At 39.2% G+C, this 11,534-nt stretch overlaps 1 protein-coding gene across 1 annotated transcript; it reads left to right on the plus strand.

Moving 5' to 3' along the window:
• The first annotated feature begins 219 nt into the window (after positions 1–219).
• Positions 220–3,851, plus strand: ATP5MC3 (ATP synthase membrane subunit c locus 3). The gene is made up of 5 exons (XM_003791501.2): positions 220–324; positions 513–623; positions 2,135–2,212; positions 2,731–2,924; positions 3,595–3,851. Exons 2-5 carry the CDS (start codon positions 585–587, stop codon positions 3,707–3,709), a joined length of 426 nt encoding a protein of 141 aa, XP_003791549.1. The 5' UTR covers positions 220–324; positions 513–584; the 3' UTR covers positions 3,710–3,851.
• The last annotated feature ends 7,683 nt before the right edge of the window (positions 3,852–11,534 follow it).

Below are 11,534 nucleotides of genomic sequence, written 5' to 3' on the forward strand. Positions count from 1 at the left end.
AAATGGCCAGCTATTCTCCAGTCAGCTCAGATCAAAAGCGAACAACCCGTTCGGTGCTCTTTGCCGGGACTTGTCTTCAATTTTTTTCCGGTTGTCCCGCTTTAGCACCCTCTGCCCACCAGCAGGTGCCCGTCGTTGTCCTTCCGGGATAGTTACCAATAAAGTTGTTTCAAAGTGACCTTGAGCGACTCCCCTAGTGCACCCGATACTCCGCCTTCTCCATCCGGGTGCTGCGGCGGGAATAAGAGGCAGATCGCGCCTGCGCGCCCAGCCCCATTCCTTCGACCTCTGCCGCCGCTGCTGCCGCCGTCGCCTGCCGGGAAGGTAAGTGGAGGGTGCGGGAGTCCGGCCTGTCGGGGCGGGGCGGCGCCCGGTGGGGACCCATTCATGAATGCTGTCGCCTCACTGGGCACGAGGCCCAGGCTGACGGCGTGCACAGGAGCCCGCTGGGCCTGGGTGGGAAGGACAGGCCCCTGGAGGGCGCTTGACCTTAAGCCTCTTTTCCTCCGCAGGGAGGAAGCGGGAGAGGAGCCCACGTCGCCTGTCACCGAAGTCCTCCAGCCGCACCACCGGAAGAGTGTAAGATGTTCGCCTGCGCCAGGCTCGCCTGCACCCCTGCTCTGGTGCGTAGTCCAGGCTGGGCCAGGGGACCGAGGGCCGGGCCTCTCGGCCTGGAGCGTCCGCGTTGTTGAATGGGACAACCTTCAGGCCGGTCACACCGCCATCTCGGCAATAACTTTCCCCTAACCCTTTAACCCAGTGTCCTTTTCTTCCTTTCCTCTTAATCCTGGGGCATCTCATTCCTCTTCTCCCCTCCACTAGGGCAGTAGAGAGCAGCCAAGGCCTCTCTGTCAGGCCCCACTCGCGTAGGTCAAACCCTCCTTGCCCCTAGTCCTGCAGCGGCCCACTCCCCACCTGCTCGGACTCTGTTGAGCTGGAGTGGACGCTCTGGTTGGGGTAGTGCTGAGGCCTAGTTCACCGCAGCTTCTCTTCAATGCTTATCTGTAGGTCAAATTCGCTGCTGTAGGGGGACGTACTTTGCCTCACCATGCGGGGGCGGAGGAAGGAGGTGAGGGAGCCCAGTCTTTCTTCCGGCCTCTGGAGTATTATTTCCATAACCATTTTGTAGGCTTTAAATCAAGTTTAAATCTGGAGAATTTGTCTTAGCGAATCAGGTCTTAGTTCTGAAGGGATTTTCTGTGACCTTAGTTTAGTGGATACTCAAGGGCAAAGAAACTGGACTGGAGTGTGTCCTTATGATCAGAGTATTTAACCAATTACTCTTAAACTGATGTAAAATAACGTAAACTTTTTTAAATTTTATGATTAATGGGCATATAGGAATAATCTCGGAAGTGGTCAGAGCTCATTCACTACTGGACTATTTTATTTTTATTTTTTCCTTTTTTTTTTTTTTTTGCCGTTTTTGGCCAGGGCTGAGTTTGAACCCGCCACCTCCGGCATATGAGGTCAGCTCCTTACTCCTTTGAGCCACCAGCGCTGCCCACTACTGTACTATTTTAAGTGACAAACGTGTAGAGTGATGTTCCTAATATCTTTCTTGGTCCGGTTAAACTTATCAACCTACATGCTGTTTTTCTGACTTGAATTGAGACACTGCATTAATTGAAATTTTAAAAGCAGTTCTTACTCTCCTTTTTTTCCTTTTGAGACAGAGCCTCAAGCTGTCGCCCTGAGTAGAGTGCTGTGATGTCGCACCTCACAGCAACCTCCAATTCCTGAGCTTAAGCAATTCTCCTGCCTCAGCCTCCCAAGTAGCTAGGACTATAGGCACCCACCACAATGCCCAGCTATTTTTTGGTTGTAGTTGTCGTTGTTGTTTGACAGGCCCACACTGGATTGGAACCCGCTAGCTCTGGTGTATGTGGCTGGTGCCTTAGCCGCTTGAGCTACAGGTGCCGAGCTGTAAAGCTTTGTATTTCATTAGCATGAAACTTTTACTAAAATCACTTCATGTATTAGAAATGACCCAACAGCAAAGATAAGAATCAATACAAAGAAGTTTCTGATTCATTTTTGCTGTTTGCTTTTTAGAACTCATGATACAAGAAAGGTCACTGAAGTCTTACTCTGTATTCTTTCTTAATACTTGAAATATTTTTTTCATTAATAGATCCGAGCTGGATCCAGAGTTGCATACAGACCAATTTCTGCATCAGTGTTATCTCGACCAGAGGCTAGGACTGGAGAGGTAATAGTAATAATAAAAATAAGGTAACACTAGTAAGTTTTATTTATGGTTTTGATTAGAATGAAGGAAAAATAACCTAATTAATGAACAATTTGAGGAAAATCCCTTTTTACCCTTTTATCCAAAAAATATGTGGAACATGAGCCAAGGAGAAAAACCTCTGTATCCAAAACTTAACCACCTGAGTTGGCCAAGAAATATTGTGCTCAGTATTTATATTTAAGTCTATAATTTTAAGTTGCCTATATTTAACTGTAGCTACAGTTTTTGAAAAACTGACTTTACTATAAAGTATGCTCATCTAGATTGTTTCATAATTTTCAACAACCTTGTAAGGTATAAGTGCTATTGTCTCTGTTTTACAAGATTGGAATTTTATTCTAAGCTCTTGATTTTTCTATTGTGGCATACCTCTGCCTATTCACAAAAATAAAGTACTTTTCATTTTGATAGTACAGTAATTAAAATACCTAACTTGGTTACTGATTTGACCTTTGCCTTTATTTCTTATTCTCTAGGGCTCTGCAGTATTTAATGGGGCTCAGAATGGTGTGTCTCAACTAATCCGAAGGGGGTTCCAAACCAGTGCAATCAGCAGAGACATTGATACTGCTGCCAAATTTATTGGTGCAGGTGCTGCAACAGTAGGAGTGGCTGGTTCTGGTGCTGGTATTGGAACAGTCTTTGGCAGCCTTATCATTGGTTATGCCAGGTAATCATTTTTATCCCTGAGTAAGTTAAAGAGCATGCCTGAAATAGTAGGAAGCTTAGGAAACTACTGAAATAATAATAGTAACTTTGTATTAAGTGCCTACTCTTTGTGTCTTGCATTATGTTTGCATTATCTCACTTAATCCTCATAACAATCCTTGGGCATAAACATTCCCTATAAAGGATTAGAGGTAGAGATTATGTTAATTGCCAGAGTCATATCTAGTATAGTAAGTGTTAGAAAATGAATTTTTTAGTCTGACTTCAGTCTGTGCTCTTAATTATTAAGCCATATTAGGAATATAATTAATAAAGAGCACTTCCAGAAAATTATCAATTCTGTTTTATTACTTAGGACCTTATTTCTAAACTCTCAGATCTTAAAAGGTATAGAATATACTTCGTGAGGGATAAGAAGAATGTCAGAATCCCTCAAAATGAATAAGAACTATTTCTGTTGACATAAGAGAGCTCCTTGCCTTTATGCTATATGACTATCGGGACTGGGGAGAAAGGAGTATCAAAGAAGCAAAAGAGATCTATGCAAATACTCTTCCAGTAGACTTGCTAGTTTACAAAGATCCCCATGCTGGTAATCTGATTTTTAAACATTAACCAAACATGTTGAAACTAATATTTCAAAATAACAAGTCGTATGTGGTCTCTTTTAGAAACCCATCACTGAAGCAGCAGCTGTTCTCATATGCTATCCTGGGATTTGCCTTGTCTGAAGCTATGGGTCTCTTTTGTTTGATGGTTGCTTTCTTGATTTTGTTTGCCATGTAACAAATTACTGCTTGAAATGTTGACATTCATATTAATTACGGATGTAATTCTGTGTATCTTACTGTGACTCCGAAAACTGTAGTATTGGTGTCATGGAAATGTACGTTACTTCCAAACTCATTTCATTAAAGATAAAAACTTTCATTTTTGCTGTGATTTATACTTAAACTAAATTTAGGTCATCACAAAGAACATGCATTCAGGCATATGCTGTCCAGTTCAGAGGAAGTTACAGCAGTTGCCTCATGGATGAAAAGTGTCCTAATGTAATTTTTATGGGAATTCTTTTTTTTTTTTTTTTTTTTTTTTTTTTGTCCAGGGCTGGATTTGAACCCACCACCTCTGGCATATGGGGCCAGCGCCCTACTCTTTTGAGCTACAGGCACCTCCCTAGGGAATTCTTTTACATATAGTGTCCTACACATTGTAATTTCTAGGGCTTTTGTTTATTCATCTAAAAGAAGTATTTGAGTGTTTTTGAGAAGTTTTGAGCTTCTATGAAATATGATTAAACAGAAATAGTTAAAGCTCTAGATGGTTTTGTGTTTTGAAGGTCTAAGATGAATTAGAATACTTGGAAGAAAACTGACCTTCAAGACTGACTTGACTGTTTTTATATAGCTGATTCTAAAACAAATCATGTCAGCTTTTTAAGAATTAAAGCTTTAAGCTGCAGGGTAATATGACTTCTGTTTTTCATTAAGTCTCACATTTAGCAACTGTGTCTGTAATGAACTTTATTTTTTAAGAGGGGACTCAATCTGACTAGCAGCTGTTTCTTACTTGAATAAGACTCTTATTAAAAACCAAATATTGAAAAGAAACTGACATGGCTACATTTTTAAAGCCAAAGGTATCACTGCTGCTAATGTGTTTATAGTGGGAGTCTTGGGAATGATAGTTGGCTGATTATGAATTGGCTTCTGATACTATGTGTTGCTTTTTGGTCAAATCTATCATATTAAAAGGAATAGAGTGGTGCTGCTATAGAAAGACTGAGTTTTCCCCTAGCACATACATAATACCATTATATTGTTTGTCATCTAAGTTTCAGAGGTTGACTGAAGATTAAGATAAGAATTAAGAAAGCTACATTTTACTCCCTTAGTGCCCTCTGCCTAACTTGATTTCAACTAAGTAAGAGGGATCTGTTTATATTTAAGTGTCTCAACTGGGGTGAGAAAACCAATTCCATCAGAATCACGTAGGGTGCTTATTTAAAATACATACCTAAGGTTTTGCACCTACTGAATTAAACTTTTTTTTTTTTTTTTTTTTTGAGGCAGTTACTATGCCGCTCTTGGTAGAGTGCCATGGTGTTACAGCTCACAGCAACCTCAAACTCTTGGGCTTAAGCAATTCTCTTGCCTCAGCCTCCCAAGTAGCTGGGACTACAGGCACTGGCCATAATGTCTGGCTATTTTTTTGTTGTAGTTGTCATTGTTTAGCTGGCCTAAGCTGAGTTCGAACCCACCAGCCTCATTCTATGTGGCCAACGCTATATAACCACTGTGCCACAGGTGCCAAGCCCTGAATTATAAACTCTTTACCCATGAGACTCGATCAGTTTGCATTTTCAAAAAGGCTTCCCAGGTGATTTTTGTTCATATGGTTTGAGAATAAATAAGTTACACATCTCCATGAACCAAGGCCCCAGAAAGCTAACCAGTTAGAAGCACTACCACTTTTTGGTTGGATTATCTAGTTAATATCAAATACGAAATTCCTGGAGCCTACGCTGCTTTTTGAATAGCACTACCCAGTATTTAAACTCAGCAATGTAAATAAAAAGCATTATCATGTGACCTAGCAATTCATGCCTCCATATAAACACAAAAGAATTGAAATTAGGTATACAAACAAGCTTATACAAAAAATAGCACTGTTAATAATAGCCAAAAGGTAGAAATAGTCTAGCATAATAGCTCATTCCTGTAATCTCAGGACTTTAGGAAGCCAAGGCAGGAGAATCTTTGAGGCCAAGAGTTTAGACCACCCTGAACAATACAGCAGATCCCTGTATCTATAAAAAATAATTTTAGAAAAATTAGCCACGTGTGGTAGTGTGTGACTATAGTCCTAGCTACTTGAGAAGCTGAGACAGGAGGACCAAGTGAGCCCAGGAATTTGAGGTTAGTGTGAGCTATGATTGTCCAAGTGTACTCCACCCTAGGCAATAGAGCCAGACTTTGTCTCCAAAGGTGAGAACAACCAAATGTCCAACTAATGAATGGATAAACAAAATGTATTATATCCATATATTAGAATATCATTCAGCCACAAAAAGGAATGAAGTATTCATGTTAAGTAAACATGAGTGAACCTTGAAAACATGCTAAGTGAAAGATGCCAGACCCAAAAACTCACATATTACGTGACTCCATTTATATGAAATATCCAAAAGAGGCAAATGATATAGACAAAGCCAGTTAGTGACTATCAGGGACTAGGAGGAGGAAAAATGGGGAGTGACTGCTTAATGGGTACAGGGTTTCCTTTGGAGATGATGCAAATGTGATGAACAAGATAGTGGTGATGGTTGTACAACATTGTAAATATACTACATGTCACTGAATTGTACACTTTAAGATAGTTAAAATGGAGAATTTTACATGTATTTTACAATTACTATGTAACAATACATAGTATAAAATCATATTTTTAAAAATCAGTGGGAAATATGTAGCTAAACTAGTCTTCTGTTCCAAGTTCATTTTAAATAAACTTAGTCTTGGTAAAGACCTTGGCACTGGTTTTGGTGGTTGGAAGGGCCTGTAACATTGATTCTGCAACAAATTTCTTGTAAGAGATGCCCTAGCTGAGGGAATCTGAAAAATCTAAAGCAGCGGTTCTCAACCTGTGGGTTATAACCCACAGGAACTGTATTAAAGGGCTGCAGCATTAGGAAGGCTGAGAACCACTCATCTGAATGCCTGAGTTGTATCTGCATAGTTTTCAGGATACTGAGGGGGGTGAATAGTCTTCACAAAACAGAAGAACTAAGGAGTTTAACTATAGGCTGCTTTACCTAGAAGGAGAAAAATAATTCATTGAAAGTTCAACATTGTGGAGTTTCTATCCTTCTACTTACTATTCTACTTTTCTTTCTAGCAACAGAGTTTTCTGATACTGAAAGTACATCACCGGAATGCATCTACTCTGTCAGCACAAATGTATATTGTCCTCCATTTTTATAGCAAGTACCACCTCGCATAGTTTATGGGCTTTGCAAACAAATATTAATGGTAAATGCCATTTAGTAATGTCTTAGTTTCTGAACATAAGCTGATCAAGATGTAATTTTCATGTCAAATAGGAAGAATTTTTTGTGTTTATAAAGAGTTCACCTATTTAAGAACCCCAGTAGACAAGGGCACCCTAGAGGGATAGAGTGCCAGGTTCAACTATTTTATGCAGTGTTATTCCTAAGGCATTTCTGATTTTCAGGCATACTTTTTATTTGGTAATATGTTGTTTCCTTAATTCAGAAATGTAATATTTTTAATACTTTTGGGATTAACTCAATTTAGATTTAAGATATGAAATCTGTCATGGAACTGTGTAAAGAGAAACTTGTCATTTGTCATCTAGCCACAAATACTAGAAATGTTTACACAGTTCAGAGTGAAAAGGTGAATTTCACCAAGAGTCAAGTAAGTGCTAAGATGTTGACAGGAAGTAGAAGTAATTTTCTAATGAAGGAATCACGTGAAAAACTGTTATTTGTCTATAATTTGTTTTTGAGACAGTCTTACTTTGTCACCTGTGGCAGAATGCCGTGGTGTCATACCTCATAGCAATCTCAAACTCTTGGGCTCAAGAGATCCTCTTGCTTCAGCCTCCACAATACCGAGCTATTTTTTGTTTTTAGAGACAGGGTCTTGCTCTTGCTAAGGCTGGTATTGAATTCCTGAGCTCAGGCAGTCCACCTGCCTTGGCCTCCCAGAGTGCTAGGATTATATAGGCATGAGCCACAGCACCTGGCCCTTGTCTATAATTTAAAATAAACTTTGAAGAAGTGGGGTCATGGGGACAGACCAGAAGAAGAGGATGCCTTGGCTATAGTGAATAGCAATGAGGGATGGTAAATCAGCAAAGCACTGGTGCATGAGAAACACATAGTTGCCTGAGTACAAGAGGGAAATAGTGTGAGATAAGCCTGCAAAGGTAGACTGGGACCCAACTATGTAAAATGGCAGATGTAAGTATGGATTTTATTCCCTTAAGTATAGGCAGTCATTCAAAGTTTAGAGCTGTGTTTTAGAAAGGTTGATATGAGACTAGTGTGGGATGGACTAAAGCCAGCAATGAACAGCAGTTACTGCTGGAGCTTTGCTGAGAGGGCCTAACAGCCTAGTCTAGGATGGTGGCAATAAATAGAGTTGACCCTTGAACAACATGGGTTTCAACTATGGTAGTCCACTTATATGTGGATTTTCTTCAATATATTGGAAGATTTTTTTGTAGATTTATGACAATTTAAAAAAAACTCATAGATGAACCATGTAACCTAAAAATACCAAAAACTTAAGGGTATGTCATGAATGTATAAAATATATGTAGATACTAATCTTTAATCATTTAGTATTGTAAAATATACCAAACCTATTATAAAAAGTCACTACTTATCCATTGTACATGTTGATAGTCATAGTCCAAAGAAAGGTAAACCAACAGAATACTACATAAAGATGCAGTATTAAATTGTAACTGTATAAAATTAACTATACTACATTCTAAACTACTATAATAATTTCATAGCCTCCTCTTGTTGCTGTTGCAGTAAGCTCAGTGTTGTGAGTATTCATTTAAAATGCTGTGTGATGCTAATCATCTGCATGTGAGCAGCCTGTCTCTCCAGTAAGCCATGTATTGCAGTAAAGAGCTCTCTCAGTTCCTGTGTACTTACTTTCCATCACGTGTAGTGGCAATTCCCTAAACCTTGAATAACAGCTGGAAGTGCTCCCAAGAAGCAAAGAAAAGTCATGACATGACGAGAAAAAGCAGAATTGCTTGATAGGTGCAGTAGACTGAGGTCTGCAACTACAGTTACCCACTTTGTAACAGACGATTGATCTTGTAAACAATATAAACTTAAAGGTATTGATAAATACAGTACAGTATTTGTCTTTCGTGATTTTCTTAATATTTTCTTTAGCTTTATTGTAAGAATATGTAATATATAAAAAACATACAAAATGTGTTAACTGATAATGTAATCAGTAAGACTTCGGATCAACAGGCTATTACTAGTTCTTTGGGGTGTGTCAAAAGTTATATGCAAATTTTTGACTGCATGGAGGGTCAGTGCCCCCTCCCTCACATTGTTCAAGGTTCACCTGTATTTTTAAAAGTCTGCAAAAGTAATACCAGTAGAATTTGACTCCTAGATCTCAGGAACCACGTAGGAGAGGAGAGGGTATATACATCGAACAAGTGCTATTCCATTCGCTATACTAGAGGCATCATGCTTATATACTGACAACATTCACGACAGCCCTGTAAAATTGGGGTTATTTTCCAAGATTCAAAGAGAAATAGGCTTAGAGGGGTTACCCAAATTACATAGCCATTAAGTAGCAAAGTCAGGATCCAAGTTCATCTTTCAAATCCCATACTTTGATTTTTTAGTGTGACTATGTTAAGGATAACAAGTAAAAAGCTGACTTGGGGAAATGAATTTTGTTTTTTATATAATTTTAAATGTAAGAGGTATAATCTTACTGATGGAATTGTAGTAAGAGAGAAAAGATACAGAGTAGATGTGAAAAAGAGATGCCAAGCAGTGGTAAGGACCTAGCTCCTCATAGATAATGAATTTGTAGTGGACACCATTAACCTAGTTTTGTGACTCCTGCAAAGGTGGGAAGCTTGTTACATGAATCGATGTAAAGAACAGTAAGGGTTATCAATGTTGGGCACTGACAAAAAGAGATGACAGGTCAAGGGGGGCTCCAGGCAGACAGCAAACAAGCACACTGTTCAACAGGATGACCTGTGAACTTCAAACAGGGTAAAGAGCAAGTAAAGACCCAAAAGAGGTATAAATTAGAATAAAAGGGGTCAAGCACCCAGAGGGTTCAGTAAGGTTGATCCATTTTAGAGCCAAAAATTGCACAAGATGAGTGTTCAACATCTTGGAGGTAAGGAAGTTCCAAAGAATGATCAAAATTTGTGGTCAGGTTGCTCAGTGAAATACGGTAGAAATAAATGTCATTGTAGTTACTATTAAGGGATTGTTGACAATTGGGAAGCAATGCTTGAGAACCAAATAAACTACACTCATACTTCTGTTATAAATTTTATTTATTTATTTTTTTGAGACAGAGTCTCAAGCTGTTGCCCTGGGTAGAGTATTGTAGCATCACAGCTCACAGCAACCTCAAACGCTTGGGCTTAAGCCATCCTTTTCCCTCAGCCTCCCAAGTACCTGGGACTACACGCACCAGCCACAACACCTATTTTTAGGTTGCAGTTCTCATTGTTGCTTAGCAGGCCTGGGAGGGATTCAAACCCGCCACCCTAGGTGTATGTGGCTGATGCCCTGCCAACTGAGCTACAGGCACCACCTCTGCTATAAATTTTAAATTATAGTAGGTAAGTTTAGCCAATATGGTCTGGATGTTAGGTATTTGGGAGAGGAAAACTTTATATTGCTATGGAACTATCATCCAGGAAGCCTTTTAAAATACTATATGATTTCTATAAACGAAATTTAAAGGACTTGTTGAATTCTCTACATGCTGCACATTATCAAGTGATTCTGTGTTAATTACTCCATTTATTATGAGTCCAAGACCCAAAACACATGATCAGTCTTCAGTTACTTGACTAATTCTTTGCATTATTAAGGGCCAAAAAAATTTTTTAGCTCTAATACCATCCTCTACCCCACCTCAACATGCAGTTTGATTCTATTTCTGCCAATATCAAAACACCTTGGCTTGATTTGATAAAATGTAGCTAAAACTTGACATAATATAGGATTTACAGATTTTTTAAAAGTACATAGCCTGAGTTTGTTTATACTCTGTCCTTTACCCATCCCTATCCCTCCTTTCTTCTCACCCTTGTACACACATCCTCACTTGCACACACTTTTCTAGGCTTCTTGGTGAGTATATAACATACTAGGGTGTGCTACTCAAAGTGAAGACCACAGATCAGCAGCATTGGCATCACCTGGGAGCTTGTTAGAAACATAGGCTATGGAGCTTTATCTCAAATCTACTAAATGAGAATCTGCATTTTAATAAGTGTCTCAGGTAATTTGTATACATAATAAACTGAGAAGCTCTGTTACTAGAATTACTACAAATCCCAGCATGCCATGACTAGTCCTATGTTTTAAAAAGCTGTCAACTCATTCATTGGGAGAAATTTTCTTTTCCACTGCTAATCCAGTGATTCTTAAAATGTGGTCTGAGGGGTAGGGGCTCAAGACCCTGTCAGAGAGTTCAGTTAGGTCAACACTTTTCCACTCCATCAGCTGTGTGAGGCTAGATTTTCATTATATACTTCAGGACCTATCACAACAGACAGGTCAAATGGAGAAGCAGGTACGAGAATACAGCTGTCTTCTATTAAGTAGGGCATAGCAATTTACAGAAATGAAAACAGTGCTCTTCTATCTTTGGCATTGTTTCAGAAAATATAGGGTTTTTAAAATGTTATTTATGTTAACATGTTGTGATGTGATCCAGGGTCCCAAAACCAAAACAGTAATCACAAGTCTAATGTGTTGGTGAGAAAATAGGTTTCGGTATATGCCTTTTCTTTTATAACTCTATAGAAATGCCACTTTTATAAACTGAAGGTAACTCTG

The sequence above is a fragment of the Otolemur garnettii genome, unplaced genomic scaffold (genome assembly GCF_000181295.1).
Source record: "Otolemur garnettii isolate 467f Iridium unplaced genomic scaffold, OtoGar3 scaffold00048, whole genome shotgun sequence".
Classification (NCBI taxonomy): domain Eukaryota; kingdom Metazoa; phylum Chordata; class Mammalia; order Primates; family Galagidae; genus Otolemur; species Otolemur garnettii.